Source organism: Pteropus vampyrus, unplaced genomic scaffold (assembly GCF_000151845.1).
Source record: "Pteropus vampyrus isolate Shadow unplaced genomic scaffold, Pvam_2.0 Scaffold106, whole genome shotgun sequence".
NCBI classification, from domain to species: domain Eukaryota; kingdom Metazoa; phylum Chordata; class Mammalia; order Chiroptera; family Pteropodidae; genus Pteropus; species Pteropus vampyrus.
In genome coordinates, this window is record NW_011888887.1 from 4309889 (window position 1) to 4337483 (window position 27595).

The following is a 27595-nucleotide window of genomic DNA, read 5'->3' on the forward strand; positions in this document are numbered from 1 at the left end:
GTATTTTAGGATAATAAACAAATTACCCTGGCTCAAAATAAGATATAGAGAAGAAAAAACTGTTTGGTGGAGTTTTGAAATATAAGATGCCATATGGAAAATGCATCACCAGAAAATCACATTTGTATTTTATGAAAAAACGATAGCTAATTTCATAATAATTTTCTTTTAATGTGAAGAAATATATATGTATATAGTCATTCAAATAGAGCTAGAACAAGAACTTGTTTTTTTAACTTTAAAGAAAAAATTTTAGTATTAGCGAGTCCAGATTTGCAATTTATATTGTCTAATGCTGAAAAGAAAAACATAAATATAAATAAGAAAACTAAATAATTTATTATCCAAACGGAAACTCTTTTGAGAGTGAATTAATTCACTACTAATGAGGAAACTGAAAAATTAGACACAGACCCAGGCTAACCTTTGCAAATTGGAATGCATGGTCAGCATACTTATAACTGCTTCTCAAAGGCACAAGCCCAAAACAGAACAATTACTCTTCCCAAAAATCAACTCCTCTCTTCAAGCTGTTTAATCAGAAGACTGCCCACCCTCTTATCCATAACTAAAAATAGGTCAGCATTAAATTTTAAAAATCGTGTTCTCAACTGTGAGTCAGTGATACTCGCTGAATGTGGACATTCCTTTCTCCTTAGAATGGACTAACGCTTCCTGGTGATAGAAGTACAAATTTATTGCCCGGTGTTTTGTCTTACCTGAGCTATATTTACTGCATTATGGATCCGACTGTCTTTCTCATGATCCTTTGTTTTCCGTAATGTTTGCCATATAAGGTTTCCCAGTCCATCTTGTTCCTCATCGCCCCGAAGTTCCCATGACATTTTCACCAGGTTATACACTAAGCCATAGTATCCAATCCATATCACTTGATCACCTGTTTTAAAAGAAATATTCTTTGAGAAAATATCTTTTTATTTGTCCTACTACCATATGGTTTTGTGAAAAAGAAGAAACTTGATTTTACTAATATTTTAAAGTCTGCAATTCTGAATTTTGAATTATTTTTTACCCTTCACTGCTTTTACTCCTTTAATTTTAAAAGATCACAGATTATTTTAAAATTTTTAACCATATGAAAAGATGAACTACACTTAACTATTATTATACCTCATAATTTAAAAGTTAAACAGGTAAACTTTAAATTATGTACTAAAAACAAATCTTTGGAATTCAAGTAAAGAGGAGTTTGTTCAAGGCAATATTGAAGACTTAGACTACCATGGCGGATTTTTATAATAAATCAGGGAAACAGGAGAAAAATCACTGGCTGTTATAAAAATGGTATAGCTCTATGAAACATAGCATTTGACCAAGAATAAATCTTTGAAAATAATGTGAGAAACATACAAAATTTTCCAATGTAATTATAGGCTGGAATTTTTTTTTCTTTTTAAATAATACAGACATAAATCAATTGAAATAGGAGAAAGGGAGTAAAGAATCCAGAAGAGAGAAAAAGTAGTCCATGATACTTCTAAAACTTATATACCAATTAGCAATTTATATAAATTATCCAGTTCCACTTTTAAAATATTCAGTTCCCTCACAGAAAAAAGGAAGAAGTTTCTCTTTATTCTTTATCTTAATTATTTCTTACCTAGACGGTATATTGCTATGCAGTACTATTCAGAAAAAGAGAATTCTAATTTAGGTATTGAGGGGATAAATAAATTTGGAGAATGAAATGATACAGCTCTCAAAGGGGATATGAACTTTAAGTTAGCCAAAGAGCAACATGAGAGTACTGAGTGTGTGTGAAGCAGGTAAGAGAACAAGAGGAAGAGAAGGTTCAGAAAGGGAAATGGAACAATTTACATTCCCACCAGCAGTGTAAGAGGGTTCCTTTTCCTCCACAATCTCTCCAACACTTGTTATTACTTGTCTGTTGATAATAGCCATTCTTACTGGTGTAAGATAGTATCTCATGTGGTTTTGATTTGCATCCACTATGGAAAACAGTATGGAAGTTCCTCAAAAAATTAAGAATAGAGTTACCATATAACCCAACAACCCCTCTACTAGGTAGGTATCTATCCCCCAAATTTGGAAACATCTATAAAGATATATGCACCCTGATGTTCATTATAGCATTAATCATGGTGGCCAAGACATGGAAACAACCAAAATGCCCTTTGATAGATCATTGGATAAAGATGTGATACATATATACAATGGAATAGTACTCAGTCATAAGAGAAGATGAAATACTGCCATTTATGATAACATGAATAGGTCTCGAGATTATCATGCTAAGCAAAATAAGTCAGACAAAAAAAGTAGAGAATGGTATGATTTCATTCATATGTGGGATATAAAACTGAAAGCAACAAACAAACAAGACAAACAAACAAAAAACTCATAGACACAGACAACAGTTTAGTGGTTACAGAGAGAAAAGAGGGGGTATAGATAAGGGTAAAGGGGGTCAAATATATGGTGATAGAAGGAGATTTGACTTTGGGTATTGAACAGAATGCAATATACAGATGTATTATCGAATTGTACACTTGAAACCTATGCAATTTTATTAACCAATGTCACCCTAAAAAAGTTAAAAAAGATAAACAAGGGGAAATGAAAAAGTTTTAAAGCCAAATAAATTCTGTATTGTACTTCAACCCAAATCCTGGTGATAACCCATGTGACATTGGAACTCATCAATGTCCTTCAAGAATAAAGATATAAGCGCAATTTGAAAAGTCACAATCCTTAACTTTTCCTAATTAAATCTAGATTTTTATAATCCAGGCTAATAATAATAATCACTATTGTTATAACTAGAATACTTGGGAGTACCTACTAAGTTCCCTTGTTCTAGTCTTCATTATAATCCTGCTATGTAGACTATATTAGACTAGAAGGTAGAAAGAGGAAGTAGAGGAGAAAGCATGTACACATTTTAGAAATGGGAGGAGGAAGACATAGGTCCAGCTTCCAAACTTGGGACAACTTCCTCTCATTCGATTGTTGATACTTTAAAAGAGAAAGTATAAACTGCAATTCTGAGGCTACAGTTAAGCAGCCAAGTCTTTTGAAAATAGAATTTTTTTCATAAAACCTTACTAGTTAAAACTGGTGTACTGCAATATTTATAAATATATATAGGGAGTGATGTCAGCAAGAAAGTGGAATAGGAAGTCCTCCATCTTCATCCCATTACAGAAACACAAGTTGGCAGCCACCCACGAACAAAAGTGCCTTTTGGAGAAGCTTGGGATCCAGAGAGAAGGTTGGGAAATCCTAGTGGAACCCAAGACTGAGGAGGGCCAATTTGATAAGGCAGGTCCATACACAGATGTCAGGCCTGTAGCTAGTCATGTCTCAGCTGTGGACCTGGAAGCACCACTATACACCTGCAAACTCCAGCCCTGCTTATCCCCAGTCCTGCCACCAGCCCCATCTGCCACAGGACCTGGGAGAACCCCATGCCTATTGGTGCCCTTAGTAACAAGCCCACTGACTGTGGACCTGAAACAGGATTCTAGTTTCATTCTACCATGGTCCAGAGGCAGTTCTGTCCACCCAGAAACCCACCCATGGACCTGGCAGAAGTATGCTCAGGGACCTGGTAAAAGCCAAATCCATTTGTACCCCTGGTAACAGGCTGGAGATCTGTAGACCCAGAAGCGGTCCATGTCCAGGCCATAGTCCTGCTCAACCATGGTCCTGGAGGTGGTCCCATCTGCTCAGGGACCTGGCAAGAACCATGCCCACTTAGGCCTCCAGTTACAGGCCCACTGAAACCCAACAGAGAAGTAGCTATAAGAAGAGAGAAGATAGAGGATGATAATGAGCATCTCAAATTGAGCTGAGTTGGAGAGTTCATATTAGAAATGGATAATGTTCTTAACCTATTTGTGGAGAAAATTGTTATGAGTTCCAAAATTTTGAACCCATTTTTACCTGTCTAACGGTGACCAGCCAAGTGAATTTGAAATGTGAAAGAACAGAACAGAGTAAAATATCTTCCGAGACACTTTCACATGCATTCATAAAGGGAGTCCTGTGGCTATGGTTCAGCCAGTGTTTTAACTCCTGACAAGTATTCATAGGAATTAGGACAAAGGCTCAAGTGGCTCTTCTCTGAGTGGGAAAATGGGACTCTAAAGGCTTATTGTTCCAAAAGAATTGTAAACAAGCAAACAAACAAAACAAAACTCTATAGCATTAAATGGGAAACATGCTATTTGCTACATTTAGATAAATAGGAATACGAATCTCTCATCTAGCCATAATTTCATGTGATACTGCTAATTTATCAAGGCAATGGGTCAGGAGAGAAATGATACCAAGAGTACTCCAAGTATCAGTCTAACAAAGAATGTAATATTAGCATATTTTGTAAGAAATTCTTTCTAAATCCTTTGGCTTCCTGGGAATTTTTGGTTTCTAGAGTTAATAGTAAAATTTACTTTTTGGACTTCAATAAATTGTTAAATGTCTTCAAAAGTTTAACAAATTTATGCATCTCTTTAGAAAAAAAGAAATGAATAAGGTAAAATAACAAGAAAAATGGGGTCAGATTAAATAGTAGATGTCTGAACAAAAGAATAATTATATCTGTTCAATGAAACGTTGTGTCTATTCAAGCAATAAGCTGGGAAACTAATATGGGAGTTTTATGAGATAATCTAGGTCTTTACTGTGATGAACAGCAGGAGATTAGAGAGTAAAGGACAAACCTAAGACACTGTGGAGAAGATCTAATAAGACTTCTTAGCTACGGAGTAGGAGGAAGGAATGAAGTGGAAAGGAAAAATACGTTTTTTAAGCTCAGGAAACTGAAACAATAATGAAATCACTTGCAGAGATGTGATTATGAAGAAGAGCCTGTTTGGGGAGAAAGGAGAAAAATATTATTTGGAAAGTGTAGCATGGTAGGGCATGAGAGGAATCTAATTTCAGTATCCTGTAGCTTGTAAAAATATAGCTAAAATTCAAGTAAAATATCAGAAGTGAAATTATGGATTTGTGAGTGCAGCAAAAAATAAGGCTTGAACTCAGTATAAATAAAGAAACACAAGTTTTTAAAGTAATAACTGAGGAATTGTGAACCTCATAAATAAAAAAAAGCAATATAAATAAAACATATTGTGGATTTTAACAAATTTATAAATTTATTTATAAACTCCCAAATTCTTTACATTAAAAATAATGATTGACAAAAGTATAGCCAAACAACCTTCTTTCATGTATTTTAAACCATAGTTTGTTGAGGAACAATATTTCATAAACCTACAATAGTTGAATCATTGAACTAATATAGTTTGTTTTTAGACTCCACAAGGCCAGTTATGAACTCATAAAATATGTTCTGAGAACTGTTTGCAAAATTCAAAAACTTTTAAAAATGTCATTGATTTTAAAAGTAAGCTGTTCACCTGTTGATTTAAACTACAGTGAACTATTGCTTGTGAATAATATTTGTAGGAAGAATACATTGCATTCAATTGACTGATAGTTAATGAAGAAAAAAAATCCCTATAAAGACAGATGGATTGTGTTACAACTGTCATAAAAGGTAGAATGCATTCTAGTATGCACATCTCGACATTTGCTGAGAAGCATGCCTGCTATCAAACTATTCATCCAGGGACCAAGCTGTAGCATCAGGCACTCTTCTGTTCTGCTTTGAGTGACCCTGTGGCAGCTATCAAAGATGTCACTTTAAATATACTGAGAGAAAATGTGTCTCTTTGCAGCTAAGCAAGCAGTATACTAAAGGCATAAAAAGCTGAACGAAAATGAAATTCTTAATAAATCTTGAAAATTTATTAAGCAATTGTGGCTTTTGAAAACCAATATTATGATCCTTTTTTCATAGTTTTATTTTAGTGTTTGAACTCCTTGGAAGCCTTTAATTGCCAGTCTAGATATTTAGATTTTACATATTCAGTATGAATATTTTTACTTATATGAATGAATATAAATGAGTACAGCCTTTACAATTTTGACAAGTCTATTTTAACATTACAGAATCAAACGTATCACTGAAAGGTAACTTGAATATCAGATGTAGATTAAAACATTATCTTTATGAAATGCTATGTATAGTGAATGGAACTAGATCACTGCCAAGAAACCAGCAGACGAGAACCAGTTGGCAAGCCAGGCATTTAACAAATATTTACTGCGTCAATGCTATGTGTCAACCACTGTTCTATGTACCAAAGAGAAAGACAATGTAACTGATCTCAGCACACTTAATGCTAGTGGAAAAAGACGGATAACTGAAAAAGTAAACAGAACAATGTCGGTTCATAATGAGTGTTACAAAAATAATACAAGATCTTAATGTGACTAGCAATGACTAGAAGAAAATACTTCTGTGACTATAGATAGTTTGAGAGAAAGACCTCCATGAGGACATGATCTGATCAAGGAAAAAAGGTTAACCATCCAAGAAAATGAGGATAAGTGTTCCCAGCATAGAGGATGGGAAATGAAAAGTCTTTGGACCCAAAAGAATACCTTTTTTATTTTTAGCCTGGACCTAGAATATCTTGATAGTTTAGAGAAGGAGAAGAAATGACAGAATAGACTGAGTACCTGGGGGTTCGTAGGACGAGATGATATCAGTAGGCATGCTCTTTGCAGAGGCACATTGATATGGCCAAGACCATGGAAAAGAATTTAGATTTTATTCTTGGTGTAATGAAAACCTAACAGAGCATTAAAATAAGGATGGGATCTGCCCCACACTATGTTTTTAAAACTCTTTTGGGCTTCTTGATATAAAATGGATTCTAAGGAATATAAGGGAATCAGGGCGATTTTTAGCCTTTTGCAGACATCTAGAAGCAAAGTGGTGATTGCATGAGCTTGGGAGGTATGCAGTAATTTATGCAGAAATTACTTGATCATGTCAATAAGTACAGAACAGTATTTGACAAAAGTCAACACCCTTTCTTGATAAAACACTCAGGAAACTAGTAATAGAGGGAAATTTCCTCAAATGGATAAAAGCCATCAGTGAAAAATCCACAACTATTCTCTTACTTAATGATGGAACAGTAAATATTCTCCTCTAAGATCAGGAAAAAGATAAGGATGTCTGCTTTCACCACTTCTATTCATCTTTGTACTAAAGGTTCTAGTAAAGACAATTATGAAAGAAATAAAAGGCATCCAAATTGGAAAGAAGTGCAACTATTTCTTTTTACAAATGACATGATTTTGCATATAGAAAACCTCAGTAAATCCACAAAAAATCTATTAGAACTAATAAATAACTTCAGGAAGTTTGTATGATACAATATCAATATACAAAAAACCTATTATATTGCTAGATACTAGCAATTAGAAATGAACAATTAGAAAACAAAATTATGAAAGCAATTTCCCTTAAAATAGCATCAAAAAGGATAAATTACTTAGGTATAAATTTAATAAAAATACAGTGAAAATGGGATTTCTTTTGGGGGTGATGTGTTTAAAAATTAGTTACTTGTAATGGTGGCATGACTGTGAATATACTAAAAAAAACACCAATTCTATATTTAAAATGATGAATTTATGGTATGTGAATTATATTATCGAAATAGCTGCTATTAAACACAAGAAGCATGAGTAAAATATTCCCCTTTTATCTTCTTTTGTGTACTATAACCATCTTGACACCATGAGAGAAATAGTGTAAGAACATCTATTCAGCTATTACCCAAAAAGGGTAGTGCAGAAAGATGGAAAGAACATGGATCCTCAATAATGTTGTTGAACCACCGAATTAATCAACCCTGAACCCTGTATCTCTTATGAGGAGGTCTGAGTTAAGAGGATGGTCCATGATCCATTCACTTCCTTCATTGGGAGGCACGCTTCGGAAAAGAAAAAAAGACATGCGACTCAGTTTAATCTCTTTGTCAATAAGATCTTCATGGAAATAGACTAACGATATTTACTGCAGGGAAAAGATTTTGTCTACAGAGTGCTCTTAGTAGGATAGCCCTGGCTAATGGATTACTATAAATAAACCTGAAATCTGCAGATTTGATGAGGGATGGCACCCAGGAGAAAATTATGTGACATTTAAAACTCTCCAGAAGAGTAAAATAGAGATATTTAATATCTTAAATGCTTACCCTGCTGTGTGAGGTAATAACCGACCCAATCTAACTTAAATTCTTCATCGATAATTCTGAACCGGAATGATCATGTCTAATGTGAAAACAAAGAACCTAAGGAGCTTTCTTTTATGTCCATCATCATCTCTCAGTGCTTTGTCTGAGGTTCTTGGTTGCCATCATCATTAAAATTATTAGTAAATCTCAATATTAGGAAGGTATCCGATTTATGTGAGTTTGATTTTTTAATCCAATACCATTAGTTCACCTAGAATTCTTACATGAGATCATACATTTTTCTTAAGATAAAAGCTATTTTGATTTGGGTCTATTGAGACTTGCAGCCTAAAATATCCTAAATATAGAAATCTTTACCAAATGAATTGATATCAGAAGCTACACTTAATGGATATTCTCATTAATTTACATAACAACCTTTCTCAAATACCTGAACACCACTACATTTTAGAAAAATTTAATTACATTTGAAAGACTTGCAGAATTTCTGATAATTTTTACATGATAATGAAATTAATAAGTATGTTCATCACATAAAGACAATCAAAACTCCATTAAGGATCAAAGGAAAACACTGATTCCTGGGAATATACCTCTTCACTGAACAATTAGGCAAAGATGTTCCAAACAAAAGAACGAGATAAGTCTCCAGGAATAGGCCCTAATGAAATGGAATTGTATGATTTACCTGACAGAGAATTGAAAATAACCCTTAGAAAGATGTTTACCAAGGTCAGGAGAACTAAGGGCTTGAATAGATGTACAAATGGCCAACAGGTATATGAAGAAAAAAATGCTCAATGTTACAAATCATCAGAGAAATACACATCAAAACCACAATGAGATATTACCTTACCCCTGTCAGGATGGTCATTATCCATAAAAGAAAAAAGAAAAGAAAAGCAAAAGAAAAGAGAAAAAAAAAGTAAAAAAAAAAAGAAAAGTAAAGTAAAGGCAACAGGTGCTGGCAAAGATGGGGAGAAACTGGAACCCTTATACATTGTTGGTAGGAATGTAAAATGGTGCAGCTGCTATATAAAACAGTTTGGAGATTCTACCAAAAGTTAGAAATATGATCCAGCAATCCCACTTCTGCCTATATATCCAAAAGAATTGAAATCCGGATCTTGAGGAGGTATTAATACTCCTATGTTCACATAACTAAGGTGTGGAAACAACCTAAATGTCCATCAAGAGATGAGTGGATAAAGCAAATGTGGTACATAACTAGAATGGAATACTATTCAGTCTTTAAAATGCAGAGAAATGTGTCATATGTGACAATATAGATGAATTTTGAGGACATATGCTAAACAAAATAGATCAGTCACAGAAAGACCAATATTGCATGCTCTTACTTATATGAGGTCTCTAAAATAGTCATATGCATAAAATCAAAGAGAGGAATTGTGGTTTTCAGGAGCTGAGAGAGAGGTGAATTAGGGAGTTACTAACCGATGAGCATAAAGTTTTAGTCAAGCAAGATGAATTAAGTTCTATAAATCTGTTGTACAACATTGTACCCATAATCAACGATAACATATTGTACACTTAAATTTTTAAGAGGGTAGATCTCATGTTAAATGCTCTTTCCATAATAAAATAAAGTAACTTTTAAAAAAAGAAAGACAGATACATTTGGTTAACTTCTTTATGCATACAGAGTATAATCAGTACTATACTTTAATTTTTTAATTAAATTTATTGAGGTGACTATACTTTTAGATTTGTCAACACACAGAATTATGAATTATGAGGATTGCCTGAATTCTTCCTCTAACATGTACATGAGTTTTTAAGAGTTAAATGTTTTCCATGTATAATAAATAAAATCTTATTACTGAATATTTTTTCTGAATAAACTTTATCAAGGTAAAAGGTGCACTGAAGATTTAATAGAGTACTATTAAAAGTTTTAATTGATTCTAAGTTTCTAATTAACTTTCTCTTACTTTTCAAAAAGCAGTTATTACTCTGTGCTAATGTTTTTTTTCTAAGTACAAATGAATAAAATGAAGCATTTAAAAGTTATTTTACAACTCTGCATATACTTCATTCACTACTATCCTTGTAGAACCAGTTTAAGAAAATTATTCTCAAAAATAGAATGAAAGAAGAATATCATATTGATTTTTCTATTCATACACAACGATAAATGGAAAAATACTTGGGTCACATGTGTCTTCACATCATAATATAACACTGAAATAAATCATTACAAAGTTAGCAATACTACACCGTCCACCAAACTTAAAAAGTTAATTATAAACCATATTGAAAATGTTTTTCATATAGTAAAAAAGTTACCATAAGAACTTGGCAGTAAGCGAAGAGATGGGAGATGATGGCAGAGTGGAGAAGTGAAGAAAAAGAACCAATGCAATATCTTCAAATATGTAAAAGGCTTACATGTGGGAAATGGAAGACTTTTTTTTGATCACTTCCAAGAGGCAAAGCTTAAGGCAAAATTTGGGAGCAATGGAAAAAATAGATTTCATTTTAATATAAGGAAGAATCTTTCACAGTGTTCAAGGTACAATGGCCTATTTTAGGAGATAGGGAGTTCTGTATATCTGTGTTGACTTTTAAGCAAAATATTACTTAACTATTTGCAAATGGTCTGAAAGAGATTTATGCATTGGATGAAAACTACATGATCACCAAGATTTTTACTATTCTATATTTTTGCTTCTATCATTCATTATCTGTTGCTTGTAGGAGACATACTAAATTAGTGTCTGTTGGTTTCTCATAAAATATACCATTTCCAAGTTTTATTTTCACACCACAGATTCCAGATAATTGAGCTTATTAAAAATCCATCATTTTACCACTCTGAAAAACAAAGTAGGAACACAAAAGATGGCATTTAGAATATAGTACACAACATAAAGCTGTATTTCCCTCTTTGTAAAATTTTATGTAAATTATCCGATATGAATACTAACTTCGTGGATGAATAAGGGTCTGCAACATCCAGTAAGAGGAGTATTTTCCTCTATGATGGGGACAACATTTTACCATCTTGTTTAACAGCTAAATTCATAGGCTAGGTTCTCTCAAACTATAGTGTCAGAAGTGGTTTAACAATACAGATTCATAGACTCCACTTTTAGGATTTTTTTCCAAAGTACTAGAACAAAGCCCAGGAATTTACATTGGAAATAAAGACCCCACATTATACAAAGTCTATGAAAATGCTTTTATAAACAGTACTGTAGGATAATGACTATGAGAGAATTCCTCGGTCATTTTTTTCACATTCTTCAACATGCCAATGGACAATTTTTTTTTTTTTTTAATCTCATTCAATAGGTCAACTCACCTAGTTAGTTCAGCCTCGCGAGTTAGTTATTAGTATGGACTCCGAAGCCAGACTGCCTAGGTTAAATTGCAGATGTACCATTGACAAACTATATTGCCTTTGACAAAGAAAATCTTAGTGCTTCAGTTTAATCATCTATAAAATGAGGATAATATAAATATCTACAGTGTAATGATTAATGAGTTAGGTGATGCAAATTAGTGCCTAGAATAATGCCTGACACAGTAAAAACTCAATAAATGTTAACTATTATTATCCTCTGTGACCCAAAGTCAGAATTTCAACAGGGAGCAGGTGAAAATTCTGTGTTTAAATAAATAAATTTTTATCACCTCCATATTTTTTCAGCTCAGTTGTCTTTTCTAAGGACAATGTCGCAAAATATTTGTTTCAAATAAGAATTTATTCAGGCACTTGAGCATATTCAACCTTCCTACGCTCAATACCACTTGTTAGTCTGCTTGGGCCACCATAACAAAATGGCATAGACTGGATGTCTTAAACAACAGAAATTTATCTATTTTTCTCAATGTTCTGGAGGCTAGGCTGTTCCAGATCAGCTGATTTTGTTTATGGGGAGAGCTGTCTTCTGAATTTTAGATGGCTGCCTTCTCCCACGGTGTAGAGAGTGAGCTCTCTGGTATCTTTTCTTATAAGGACACTGATTCTATCCTCTCAGGGCTCTACTGTCATCACTTCTTTACCTCCTTGTAGGCCCTATCTCTACATATAGTCAGTTTGGGAGTTATGGTTTCAACATATGAAATTTAGGGGAAAACAATTCAGCATACAGTGGCAAGTGTGTAAGATGGTCCTCCATAGAGGGCATAATACAAGTCAGACACCTTGAGTTTCAACCAAATGTTAAATGCATAGTTGTATTTTTAAGCATATAGAGAAATTTCTATTCAATCAAAAACACCAAACTCAGCATTTCAGTCATTGGCCACAGAACTCACTCCAAAATTAATAGACATCTGACTTTATAAAAATCTTGTCTGAAACAAAATCTCAGAATGAAAAAGTCACAGTCTAAGCAGCCATTAATTCCTCTAGATTCTTCAAGCTCTTCTCCCATATCGAATCAGATCACCAGGAAATTGTCTTCACAGAAGTCATTACCTTAGTTTCCTATAACACTGTCTTCACAAAATTATAATTTGAAGTATTTCTTTATATTAAAGACTTTATATAAAAATGATCGATAAGAACACTAACTTGTTCATCAAAAGGCTATTGATACCATCTTTAAATGTTTTTCAGTTTCATATCTTTATATGTAAATAAAATAGGATCCACTGGATACAAATTCTTCCTCACTGATGTTTTCTCATTATACCAACATTACTACATTAATAACCATATTAATATCTATTGACGCTTATTGGACTTTTACTGTGTATAAAGTACTATGGCAAATGTTTATATGTTTCCATAGTTTTTTTCTCACAAAAAGTCCTGTGATATGAATAGCATTCTTATGATAATTTTCAGTTAAAGAAATCATATCAGCGAGATTAAATAATTTGACATAGGATTCCGAGATACAAGTGACTGAATTAAAATACAGAGCCATGTGATTCCAGAACTGGTTCTTTCACTCTCATGAAAAAAATCTACTTACTTAAAGGGTAAAATTTTGAGGAAAAAAAACATTTTCAACTAAATAAATCAGTAGCTCTAGGTTCTTTATATCATTTTCTAAAAAGACAGATCTATCCTCTCTAGTAATCATGTCGACAAGGCCTGCAGAGATGCTACTACTTTTTGGAGCTATCAATTTTTTGTGGTCTTGTAAAACTGGTGATTATTATCAACAATCATGCATACAGAAAACCCAGACAAAATAATTTTCCCTATGTGGAAAATCAATCAGTGATCCTACAAAGATTCAGGTTATAATGAATCACATCAATACAATTTTTAAGCACTTCCAAGAGGCAAAGCTTAAGGCAAAATTTGGGAGCAATGGAAAAAATAGATTTCATTTTAATATAAGGAAGAATCTTTCACAGTGTTCAAGGTACAATGGCCTATTTTAGGAGATAGGGAGTTCTGTATATCTGTGTTGACTTTTAAGCAAAATATTACTTAACTATTTGCAAATGGTCTGAAAGAGATTTATGCATTGGATGAAAACTACATGATCACCAAGATTTTTACTATTCTATATTTTTGCTTCTATCATTCATTATCTGTTGCTTGTAGGAGACATACTAAATTAGTGTCTGTTGGTTTCTCATAAAATATACCATTTCCAAGTTTTATTTTCACACCACAGATTCCAGATAATTGAGCTTATTAAAAATCCATCATTTTACCACTCTGAAAAACAAAGTAGGAACACAAAAGATGGCATTTAGAATATAGTACACAACATAAAGCTGTATTTCCCTCTTTGTAAAATTTTATGTAAATTATCCGATATGAATACTAACTTCGTGGATGAATAAGGGTCTGCAACATCCAGTAAGAGGAGTATTTTCCTCTATGATGGGGACAACATTTTACCATCTTGTTTAACAGCTAAATTCATAGGCTAGGTTCTCTCAAACTATAGTGTCAGAAGTGGTTTAACAATACAGATTCATAGACTCCACTTTTAGGATTTTTTTCCAAAGTACTAGAACAAAGCCCAGGAATTTACATTGGAAATAAAGACCCCACATTATACAAAGTCTATGAAAATGCTTTTATAAACAGTACTGTAGGATAATGACTATGAGAGAATTCCTCGGTCATTTTTTTCACATTCTTCAACATGCCAATGGACAATTTTTTTTTTTTTTTAATCTCATTCAATAGGTCAACTCACCTAGTTAGTTCAGCCTCGCGAGTTAGTTATTAGTATGGACTCCGAAGCCAGACTGCCTAGGTTAAATTGCAGATGTACCATTGACAAACTATATTGCCTTTGACAAAGAAAATCTTAGTGCTTCAGTTTAATCATCTATAAAATGAGGATAATATAAATATCTACAGTGTAATGATTAATGAGTTAGGTGATGCAAATTAGTGCCTAGAATAATGCCTGACACAGTAAAAACTCAATAAATGTTAACTATTATTATCCTCTGTGACCCAAAGTCAGAATTTCAACAGGGAGCAGGTGAAAATTCTGTGTTTAAATAAATAAATTTTTATCACCTCCATATTTTTTCAGCTCAGTTGTCTTTTCTAAGGACAATGTCGCAAAATATTTGTTTCAAATAAGAATTTATTCAGGCACTTGAGCATATTCAACCTTCCTACGCTCAATACCACTTGTTAGTCTGCTTGGGCCACCATAACAAAATGGCATAGACTGGATGTCTTAAACAACAGAAATTTATCTATTTTTCTCAATGTTCTGGAGGCTAGGCTGTTCCAGATCAGCTGATTTTGTTTATGGGGAGAGCTGTCTTCTGAATTTTAGATGGCTGCCTTCTCCCACGGTGTAGAGAGTGAGCTCTCTGGTATCTTTTCTTATAAGGACACTGATTCTATCCTCTCAGGGCTCTACTGTCATCACTTCTTTACCTCCTTGTAGGCCCTATCTCTACATATAGTCAGTTTGGGAGTTATGGTTTCAACATATGAAATTTAGGGGAAAACAATTCAGCATACAGTGGCAAGTGTGTAAGATGGTCCTCCATAGAGGGCATAATACAAGTCAGACACCTTGAGTTTCAACCAAATGTTAAATGCATAGTTGTATTTTTAAGCATATAGAGAAATTTCTATTCAATCAAAAACACCAAACTCAGCATTTCAGTCATTGGCCACAGAACTCACTCCAAAATTAATAGACATCTGACTTTATAAAAATCTTGTCTGAAACAAAATCTCAGAATGAAAAAGTCACAGTCTAAGCAGCCATTAATTCCTCTAGATTCTTCAAGCTCTTCTCCCATATCGAATCAGATCACCAGGAAATTGTCTTCACAGAAGTCATTACCTTAGTTTCCTATAACACTGTCTTCACAAAATTATAATTTGAAGTATTTCTTTATATTAAAGACTTTATATAAAAATGGTCGATAAGAACACTGACTTGTTCATCAAAAGGCTATTGATACCATCTTTAAATGTTTTTCAGTGTCATATCTTTATATGTAAATAAAATAGGATCCACTGGATACAAATTCTTCCTCACTGATGTTTTCTCATTATACCAACATTACTACATTAATAACCATATTAATATCTATTAACGCTTATTGGACTTTTACTGTGTATAAAGTACTATGGCAAATGTTTATATGTTTCCACAGTTTTTTTCTCACAAAAAGTCCTGTGATATGAATAGCATTCTTATGATAATTTTCAGTTAAAGAAATCATATCAGCGAGATTAAATAATTTGACATAGGATTCCGAGATACAAGTGACTGAATTAAAATACAGAGCCATGTGATTCCAGAACTGGTTCTTTCACTCTCATGAAAAAAATCTACTTACTTAAAGGGTAAAATTTTGAGGAAAAAAAAACATTTTCAACTAAATAAATCAGTAGCTCTAGGTTCTTTATATCATTTTCTAAAAAGACAGATCTATCCTCTCTAGTAATCATGTCGACAAGGCCTGCAGAGATGCTACTACTTTTTGGAGCTATCAATTTTTTGTGGTCTTGTAAAACTGGTGATTATTATCAACAATCATGCATACAGAAAACCCAGACAAAATAATTTTCCCTATGTGGAAAATCAATCAGTGATCCTACAAAGATTCAGGTTATAATGAATCACATCAATACAATTTTTAAGTCCTATCATTCGGTAAAATATTTGACTATGAATTTGTACAGTCATGTGAAATAATAGCTTTTCATGGTAGTGACTGATACAGGAAAGCCAAAATCCAGTATAAATATGAGGAGGAGACTAAAAGTTTATGTCTAGAAGAGGTACATCTCTGACAAAGATTAAGAAAATTGAAGAATTTTCTCACATTCTTGAGCTGTCTTTAATGAAACAGTCATCAGATAATCAACTTATTTTAAATATTTTCCTTAAGAAACCACAAAGATGCTGTAAGTATTGAGGGTTTCAAAATATTCGGAATCATTATGAGGCAAGTGCCGCTAGTATTATTTGTGGCTTGTACAATAAATTTGATGTCATGGAAAATATATTGACTTTTGACTGTGGAGGAAGCAATTTTGATATGTCTATTCTCTTTATTTCAGATCAAATTTTTAAAGGTATTGCACAGCTAGAAATATCTATTTGCCTACTTGGGTTGAGAAAACATTTTTAAAATACCAGTTAAGCTTATTGCTGAGTTCAAGTAAAAGCATAAAAAGAACATCAGTAAAAGCAGAAGAGCAATCCATTTGTACTGCTTGTGAATGTACAAAGGGCACCTCCTTCCAGAACTCAACCTGTTAGGGATTCTCTTCTACTTCTCTATTATAAGACCATTTAAAAGAATAAAATGCTGACATCACGTGATCTGTAGAGAACGCTCTTTGATTCATAATATTGTCTGGTAATTGGTACAATAGGATTCAGAAATTCCTATAGGACTTATTCAATAAGCAATTAAACAAAAGTATCGACCTTACAGAGACAATCACTTATAGTACAAGTATCTATGTGGCTATCTCACCTAGGGACACATATGGACATACTCAGAATTTGTTGTTTCTTAGATATTATACTTTTCCTTTGGTATTGATTTCACACCAAGAAGAAACAAGTGTGCTCATTTAGACATAAAGATGAGAAAACAATGACTAAGGACGACTCTATACTTGGCAAATTCAAACTCTCAGATAGCTCTCTATAATGTATAGATTGCTCAAAAGGAAAAAAGCTCACATAAATGCCAATAAACTTTTCAATGGGTCTTCTGTTGATGCAGATAGAATTATAGGGAAAGAGAATAATATTTGAGCTAAGAAAATTATAGGTGTGTTATCCAGGAAGCTGAGAAATATAAAACTGTAGATGATAAGTAGGAAAGACAAATACCTCTTGCAAGAACTTATCCAAATTCTGTGCCTGAGCCATCAAAATAAAGTTTTTAGAAGAAGATAAGAAACTTTAAAGAAAGATCAATAATAAGCAAATGAATTTAATAAAATCATCAACTGGCTGGGGAAAAGAAATCAGATTGTTGAGGAGAAGGAAAAAATTGAGTATCCACAGAAAGATGCAACCCTATCATCATAAGATTATGCCAGCACTCAGGGGTCAGGCCAGAGAGAGGACAAGAGGCTACTGGGAGTAAAGACCTCCATCCCATGGAGTGATGTGTTCTGAATTCATCACAGGAAAGAGAACAGTAAAAGAAGACAGAAGGAACTAATTCTAGACAAAAATGTTGAAAATCGAAAATTTGTGGGTTAATCTATTTAGTGGAAGTTTAAAAATCATAATTATATGTTAAGCTGCTATATATAATTGTATGTTAAGTATTCAGATTTCTAGCCAATCTGAATACTTAAGAGTGTGAACAGCAAATGAAGTGAATATCTCTTCACTTTATCAATACTGTAAATATGGGAAAAATACAATTTGTGCACCAGAGACTAAAGATCTGTTTAAAATTTGCGCCAATAAAAAAATAAATATAATCTCGAAAAGTGGAAAAGGCCAAATTGCATTCAGAAATGATAGATTCTAATCCACTGATTAAACCAAATGTATACTGAAAGTAATTAAAAATAGTGAGAAATTTTTTGAGAATGAAATTAATATCTGCTACTAAGATCTTATTATTTAAAATTCAAACATATGTTCAAACATAATTTACTCCAATGAGTGAACTATGGTTCTGAGGGAAAAAAATACCTTGCCTCCTTTCATACTTTCAAAATCTTGCAATTATATTTTAAATTCAGTGATTTGTTTAATTATATAATAAATCCACTATAATGAATTGACCATCTACTATATGCTAAATACTATACTAGATGCTGGGTAAAATACAAATGTAATTGAGAAATGATTCTCCAGTTTCAATTATCACATAACATAATAGAAGTGATAGTCATATACATAACAGATTAAAATAACTCAGACTGCAATGATATTAATAAAGAAAGTCCTAGTCAACCTACAAGGACACTTTTGAATTTATATTGTCTCTGTAGTACCCTTTTTTTTTAAAAAAAAAAAAAGTATTTTATTCTAATAGCCCCCTGGAACAACAGTAGTAAAATGACCTTTAGTCTTGAGATACAAGACAGGTACATTTTGATGGAATTTAAGTTAGATATGAAGGACGTACTAAATTATGTGTGATAGAAGAGAAATCCTCTGGGTGGGAAAAGAACAAGAGAAAGAGTAGATGGCTAGAGAAAATGGAGAACAAGATGGACGAAAAATTCTTAAGTGGAAAAGAATAAAACAACTTACATACATTTCGTAAGTTTTCCCAAAGTCATCTTTTGATTTCAAAGAATGTAAATTGAATCATAAATCAACTAGCTCTAGTTTATATTTCAGTTGCCTCAAAATTACTGATCAAAACTTTCCATGTTATAAAACATTCTTCCTAAACTTTTAGGAAGTCCTACTGAATTTAAATTAATCTCCAAATTTGAAATGTTAACTTTTGTAAAAGGCTTATTATATGTAGACAAGGACATTTTAAAACTATTTCTCATCAAGTGGAAAAATAATTTACTTACAATTATCTGATATTTTTGAAGAGAAGTAGTCCAAAAGACCTAAAATACTTGTTTCCTTCAATTCTGGCTGTTTTGGTCTGTCCATGTGTAAAATATCCTTTTGTGAACTTTGACATTGACAGAAACCAACAAAAGCAGTTTTTCGCAAATATGAAGTGGTTGCATACAGGCAAATTTCTGCAAGAATTGTTATATATATGTAGACTATATTCCAGGCCCAGGAAAAATTGTCTACTTCGCAGCTTTCTTCCTAAAATGAGAAAATGGTTCTCAGATAATCTAAGTATGTTCTATTATAACTAAGAACTATATATTGTACTTACAGGAAGAAATATCTTCAAATTTTATAGAGTTCTTAAAAGACCATAATCAACTAATATTTCTAAAACGTACTCATTAAAAAACAGATTTTTCATGGGTAGATTGCATAAAACCTAGTTCAAAGATTTTAAAACACAAGCAGCTAAAAAGTATATAGAGAACAACTTTTCAATTTCCTCAGTCATCAATGGAATATAAATTAATCCAAGATACTATTTTCTGTGTCACATTTTAAAAGAATCTTTTATGTAAAGCTCAATTTAGCTTTAAAATGATGTACTTTTATACATTTTTCATAGGAAAGCAAGAAAGTTATATATTCTGAAAAGAATTTGGACATTTGTCCTAAGAATATAAAAATAAAATTTATAGTCTATCACTCAGTAATTTATTTTCCAAATCTATTCTAAAGAAATAGTCATAAATATAAATAAAGATTTTATGTATAAGACTACCAGTTCAACATTATTTGTAATTAACTGTGAATAATTAGAAACAAACTCAATGTTCAACAATAGAGAAATGATTAAATAAGGTCATCCCACTAAAACATAAGTTTTAATAAAGATAACAAAAAATGTTTTTATGATATACTGAAATTTTTTAAACAGGAAACTAAACCACACATAACTATATGATCTCAGGTTTGTTAAAATGTAAAGTTCCTCTCCTGTGTGCACATGTGCACACATGCAGATATATAAACTATATCTACATCTCTATGTCTATCTACATATATATTTCTATTTACCTATTTATAGTGGGATATGTGGTAAATATGCATTTATTTTTATACTTAATTAAAATTATTACAAAGTTATACTCATTACAAGCCCTAATATGATATACAATTTAAACAATGGCAAAAAAAAAATTGTTTCTATTCAGATCTTTTTGCACACCAAAATTAACAATGTACTGTTACCTGAATATGAATAGACATAATGCTTGAAAGAAAATCTCTCATTAGGTTCATTAAAATTTTCAAGCAAGCCATGTTTAATTTGGCAGCCTCCCCAAGGACCAACAAAGCCAGCGCTGAATCCAACCTGCAAAATTTATTAATAAAACATCAAAGACTTTAGTGTAAAATAATAATAAACAGTTACTAATGAAAAAGGTCATCGGCCAGAAGAAATGATTACCAGATACATTTATTTTCAGTAAAGACTAGTATTAGTTGTCACTGGTTACAATAAAAGTCTACAAGAAAGAGCTACATTTTGACAATATATTTGAGTTTAAAGTAGTGTTCTGACAAAACTTGGAGAGTAATAAATATTACGAATGATCGCATTTCTTTATAGATCTTGTATAACAAGCAATCAAGGGCTCAGGTTCTAGAAATTGTCTCCAAAATCTCACAATAGGTTTTATTTTTAACTTTTTGCAACTGATTCCAAGGGGGTGAATTTCAAGAGAGTGTTTTCTTTCCAAAGAAAGAACAAATTTAAAAGTGGTCTTTCTAAATACTCCAAAAATTCTGCGTTACTTGATTTTACAAAAAGTTCAATTTCTCAAAATAAAATTTATATTTCACAATTATTAGCCATTAATGTACATATATACTGATAGTTTAATAAAATTATACATTTAGTGCTATTTTTACCCAATTGAAAGAGATAAGTTTGAAAGAGAACCGATAAGAATGCAAATGTAAAAACAGCCTCTGCCGAGAGCTGCATATTGCCTTGATTTATAGGTCATTAATAAGTTAAAGAGTTAGTACATTTTACAACTAAATTTAATTTCACGGTTGTGATATTTCAGGCCAGTAAGTCAAGTTCACCATCATTTTCAAAAAGAAACACCTCTAATCATGGAATAAAAAGACAATTCTTTATATTGAATGGAGCTTTCCAGATCTAAATGTGCTTTCACACAAATTATCTCACTTGATCTGAACCATAATTTTTGACATATTCAGGACCTTTTAATTTTTTTTAATATTAGAAAATTGAGACATAAATTTGAGAGATTTGTCCAGGTTCATGTTTTAAGCTAAGTTAGCTATAACTGAAGTCTTCTCTCATCTATGAGTATTTCCTGTTTTGCTATTTTGCTTTTCCAAACTATTATTTAAGTACGCCGGTATTTAACTTCAGTATTACAAAGTTGCTTATTGCCTATCTGACATAATTTGTCTCCTTCTTACTTTCAGATCTAAAGGTCAGTTTGTTCAAGATGCAAAGTGCTCAGTTAATGGTGCCTCCTCAAGTTGGAAATGTTCTATGTCTTGATCGGGATAGTGATTACATAAGAGCATGCATTTGTCAAAGGTCATAGATCTATATACATAAAACGTGTGGATTTTATTGTATGTAAATGATACCTCAATAAATCTGATTTAAAAAATGACTCCCTTGGCTCCCTTGAAGCTTGGGATAGCCATAAATGTAGATTTGGTCAATGAAATATAAATGGAAATACATTATGAGGCTTCTAGGTGAGCTATTATTTCTCTGATTAATAATAATAATAATAAAAGATTAAATTTAGATAACAAGTGCTTTTTCTCCTTTGCTCATTTTTTTCCTCCGGCTTTGTGATGCATACATGAGACTAGAAGGTAGAGCAGCCACATCTGGCAACAATGAGAATAAAAGCCACATGTTAAGAATGGAAGAAAAGGAAGCCAGAAGGAGCTTGAAACTTGTGGATTCCCTCAAGCATGTGCAGCAGTATAGTACACTGCTTGTTGTATGCAATAAAGCCCTATTTGGTAATGCTGTTGTGGTCAGGTAACTATTACATGCACAAAAACTGAATCCTAACTGATATAACTCAACATAACATTTATAAGCATAAACTTTAGAGTCAGAAAAATTTGAGATAAAATCTTAGCTCTTCCACCAATTAGATATATGACACAGGGCAATTTGAGTACCCTATTTCAGTCTTAATCTACTCATCTGTGAGTAGAGACCACTATGAGACTTAAATGAAATACTCTGTGTGAAATGACCAGGTTCAAAATACTGAACTGAATTGAAGTATAAAAATACCATCCCCTCATAGTCAAAAGATATGATTTGTTTTCCCCTGGGAAGTCCTTGAGTCACTGAAGAATAAAGTCCAGATCCCTCTGAGTGAGCGATGACTGTGTCATCCTGAGTATGCATTGCCCAGAGGGCACAATAAGGTCAAGTAAAGGAAAAGGTAGTCTCAGAGTTCCTGAAACTTCGTTTCCCCTGAATATACCTCATAATCATAATGTTTTGGTTCTTCTGTTCTCTTTTAAATCTGGAAAATTATAACTAATCTAGGGTACTCTCCCTGAAATAAGGAATGAAAAGATCCATCTGTGTCAGCCACCTATGGTAGAAAAATGCTTCACCAGAAACACACTATTTTTCATTCATCGCTGCTGATTGCAGAACTTTCTACAAGTAAAAATGCTTTTGCCAAAAATAGAATAGAAACACCAATTTATAGGTATTGATGTTTGCTAAAAATCAAAACTGAAAATCGATGTACACAGAAAGAAGAATTCAAATTGGATTAGGATAGAAATTTTAACACAGCACTTGCTTCTTTGTGCTCATTATAGCACACCAAGACTCAATCGTTAATACACTGACTTGGTTTTACAATGCCATGAAATTAAATATGTACAAAATCACTTATAAGTATTATAGATTCCACCTTAATTTTGTAAATAAAGAATTCAAGGCAGAGGTTCACTGGCTTGCCTAAGATAGTATTTTCTGGGTTCTCCTTATTCCTCTACATCTGTTTTCTCAATGACAAAATTATAATTTTAAAAGATGGAATTAAATGTCTCCAAGTCAGAACCCTGAGAGAGGGTTATTTCAATCTTTCAATAGATACTTCGGGAAACAGTGATGATGTCAAAAATCCACACAACTCCGAAGACTAGGAATGAAAGAGAGGTCACTAAGAGCAGCAACTTACGTGGAATTTCCATAAACCACAGAATTAATGAAACCGGGTTCAGAAGAGCAATAAGTGATATTCATGTACCACTTTGTGAAACACGGCAGCATTTTTTCCCCGGAGAAAGTTAAAATAGTTAAAAAAGATCTCTACTGTCTATTTTTTCATAAAATCAGCCAAAGTGCCTTTACTTTGGGGTACTGATTTTTTTTTAAGAGCCAGAGTATTGTTTCTTTGCTTTATACTTATCTCTCCAAACTTATTCAGAGGTGACAAATTCCAGATGACAAAAGGTGTAGAAACACTGCTTGTTGAAGGTGTGTGTGGAGGAGATGGGAGCAGAAGGCAGGAGGAGTGCTATAAGGGAATACAGGAGCACATTTTCTCCTTAAAGGTACAATATCAAAGAGTAGGGAGAATATAGGAAGGTCCCTGATGATGTTGCATGTTAAGTGTTGTAGCTTTTAACAATGCTGTTAGGTATACTATGAACACAAACTTCTAATTTAAAAATACCAAGACCAAATTTTTATAGATATCTCCTAGTTCCGAGGTAAGTAAAATAAAAATGGTGGAGGCCCAACATGAAACCAGTGAAAAATATGTTATAGTAAAGGTTAAAGAGAATATCAGTCTGAACACTCAGAGAGGATTGTACAGCACCTGGTCTTCCTAGATGGTCTCCCATCCAAATACTAACCAGGCCTGACCCTGCTTCACTTCCAGGATCAGACATTGGGCTTGTTCAGAGTGACATGGCCATAAACCATGAGCTGTGGCTCCACTGGGGCATGAACTCAGCACCTTCTGCGTGTAAAGCAGACGTGCTAACCATTACGCTATGGAACCACGTCCTGAACATGATTTTTTATAGGAATCGGGACATATTTTTACAGAGTTCTAAGGAGCTTTAATAAAGCCAAGAAGAAGAAACAACAATGAAAAGCCTTGATACTAGGATGAAAGGTACTATATTAAGAAAATAAAAGATTGCAAGGAAATTAAAATTATAAAATTATAATTTGAATCTATAATTGAGGAAGTTCACTGCAAAACTAACACTTGAAAGAGAGTGAATTTGAAAAATTCTTCTTTAATTTAGAAAAAGACGACTACATTTAAAGCAAGCAAACTGAGATCCATTGAAACAAATAAAGAAACAAAATCTAGAAAAGGAATCCATAGTACCACAAAATAACTTTAAGGTATTTAAAGTTATGAAGAAAATAGGATCCAAATGAAAGAAACCCTGTCCAATGCCAAGAAGCCCAAAATTTAATTTAAAACAATGCAGGCATATATGGGTTTTCCACCATACTGTAAGAAAAAACCTAAGCACAAAGAGACAGGAGGTGAGAACACACGTGAATGGCGAGTAATCAGTGGAAGACCTGCAGGGAATGGAAACCAGTAGCTAGAGTATTTGCATGCAGTTTCACATAATGGAGGCTTCTCTGTAAGCAAAGGGGAGAATCTGCTCCAACAGCTTCCTAAGATGGCCAGTGAGACAAGAAAGAATGCCATCTACTGCCTGGCTACCAAATCACAAAGATGTTCCTAAAATTTAAAACAGAGGTAGACTGACTTTGAACATATCATCATAAAACAACACAGTGATATATAGAGATTTAAAGAGGGAATTAAAAAAAAAAAAAAAGCTGTGAGGACAGAAGCCTATTTCCAGACAATACAGTACATTATCCTTTTTAGGGGAAAAATAAATGGTGACAAATGCTGCACTCAGCCAAGTGTTGTGTGTAATCAAAGACTCATCTAATAAAATAGGTCACCTATATTCATACTTAGAAATTTACTCAACTAAATCAAAAAATGAATAGTACTTAAGAGCTTAAGAAAATGAAAAATCTACTGTTAAATTGCTGATAGTGACTGGAAAAAAAGATAAATTTTAATAAGTCAAAATAATTTTATAAATCTGATCCAAAAAGCAAATGTAAATATACAAAGAGTTCTTTAAGGAGAAGATAGAACATTTTAAATAATGATTTAACCATAATATCATCAGAAACTCAAGTTTATATTAACAGGCCAGGAAGGGGAGGATTAGTATAAATAAATTAGTCTCCATTATCATTGCACATGGAAAAGAAAGGGCTGTCAGCATTTCATTCTTGATTTTGACCATTCAAGAAAACTAGTTTAAAGAATACATTTCTCTTGTTAGTTCCTGATTTTTGATACTCAAAAGAAATGGGAAAAAAAATAGTCTTTAGCATGTCTGCTAAAATGGTTCTTTCTCCTGACTACAGAATTCTTTCCTGGAGCTCCAGGGAAGAATGTGGGGCAGAACAAAGGGATGGAGTGTCAACAGGCAACAACTGCTGTCTCACCAGAGAAGGGACAAGTGAGTCACTAATTGTTTTCTTCCATTCAGGCATTTCTGTGTCGCTAGTTGGTGGTAATTAATCCCAATAGCAAGATATTTTAGTCTTTGTTTTTGCTCTTTTTGATTTTTTAAAATCATGGCAAGTTATAAGACCCTGATAGGAGCTGCAACCCTTGTGCCATGTAAAAACATTCTTACTAAATAATTTTAAGTGAGAGAATGTTGTAGCCCTGGCAGCAGAGTATGATAGATTGTTGAGGAGAAAACGCAAAGAAACCGCCTAATAAACTGCAAGAGTCATGAGACAATAATGGCCCAAGCCAAGACTGTGACAATGGGAATAGAAAGCAGGGGAACAGTTTTGAAATATAGTAGTTAAGCTGTCTAAGTTGGTTAACTTGAGCAGAGGACACGTGTCAGGCACTGAGATAGAAACTCAGTAGGCAGGCATCTGTCTGGAAAAAAATTAATTCAAATCTGAAATAGCAGGAAATGAAATATTAGGAGAGAATGGGCATATAAAAAATATTTTCATATCACTAATCTTACTTAAATTTCTCAAAAGCCCTTTGGGGTAACATATATCTATATTTAACTGCTAAAAGGACTCTGTTCACAGGGTTTAAATGACTCATTCAAAATAAGACAGGTAACAAGAGATAGGACTAAAACTCAGGTCTTTTGATTTGAGGTTGAATATTTTTTTCACTGCACTGTAATGTAACAAAGCAAAATTTATATATTTACCCTTGATAGAGATTAAATGTTTATATTTAGCTCAGAGGATCTAAGGATCAATAAGAAATCCAAGAAATGAATCAGAAGAGTAAGGACCAACATTGACATCTCAGCTCATCAATAATAAGGAGGATTATTGATGAAAACTTTGCTTGAGTGGTTTTTTGGTTAGACTGTCATATGAACATTATTATAATTATTAGAGTTCATAGAGATAGACAATATGGATATCAGTGATCTAGCCAGAAATAAAGGTCTTGCTGCCCTTAGAAAGCAGTTGATTCTTTGTTCAATTCATTTCAATGCAAACCCAAATACTCTGTGTCTAGAAAACACTTGCCATGTCGATATAATTTTAAATTGTCAAGCCTTTTTGGACTACATTCATAGAGAGCATTAAATTGACTATTTTGCTTTGGGAGATATAATTTTATATGTTATACTGCTCTACCGAAATGCCATAATGCATTTCTCAGCAGTCTTCATTGGCCAATAATTCAATTATAAACACAATTCATTATTTTCATGTTAGATTAGAAAGCCTTTTGCGCTGGCTTGAGCTATCTCCTCAGAGCAAATGGGGCAATTTATAAAAGGCCAAACCACAGGGTGGAGCACTGAGAGTATGAAGCATCATGTAAAATTTAAGCATATTATATGAAAATCTGCCTTACAGCAGCAAGCTGCTTATCTGTGGCTGAAAGAAGCTAAACTTCCAAGATAAAGGTTGGTGCGTGGCAGCTGGAAGGGGCGCATATATTCCCTTTTTCTCTACTTCACCCTGTTTTATCATTTATTATCTTCAGCACATTTTCTTTCCTCAGTTTTTCCCCATCTCCCAGCAAGTAGAGGTTGCTCTAATTCTGAGAGTCTTTCTCTGAGTCCTTTCATGGATCCTGGGCCTACTCATTTCTAGGCTCAGCTGAAACCACTTGCTTCCATTTCTTTCCTTAGGTACAAATTGCGTGATCTTTATAAAGGAGGTTATAAAAAGTCAGGCAGGCATGTACATGATGAATTCTCTACTGATGGAGAGCATCAGAAATGGGCAGATAAGCAGTGCTCACCAATATGGACACAAGTAATTTTTACCAGTATTAATGAAATTTCTTCTGATCAATCAGTTGAGTGGTTGCCCTCTGCATTTTAAATCTCTGAACATTTATACACCATCATAGTACATTACTGACATGCATGGAAAATGAAACTGCTCCTATTAATAGCCACTTGGCATTGATTTCTGGT

General features: G+C 33.1%; 1 protein-coding gene across 1 annotated transcript in view; it reads right to left on the reverse strand.

Annotated features, from left to right (window-relative positions):
• Positions 1–27595, reverse strand: part of TMEM232 (transmembrane protein 232) — a 160228-nt gene that overhangs the window by 90033 nt on the left and 42600 nt on the right. The window contains exons 10-12 of the mRNA XM_023533626.1: positions 20294–20417; positions 19048–19297; positions 720–898 (exon numbers count right to left, since the gene is read on the reverse strand). Coding sequence (XP_023389394.1) covers positions 720–898; positions 19048–19297; positions 20294–20417 — 553 coding nt within the window. The remainder of the gene's footprint in view (positions 1–719; positions 899–19047; positions 19298–20293; positions 20418–27595) is intronic.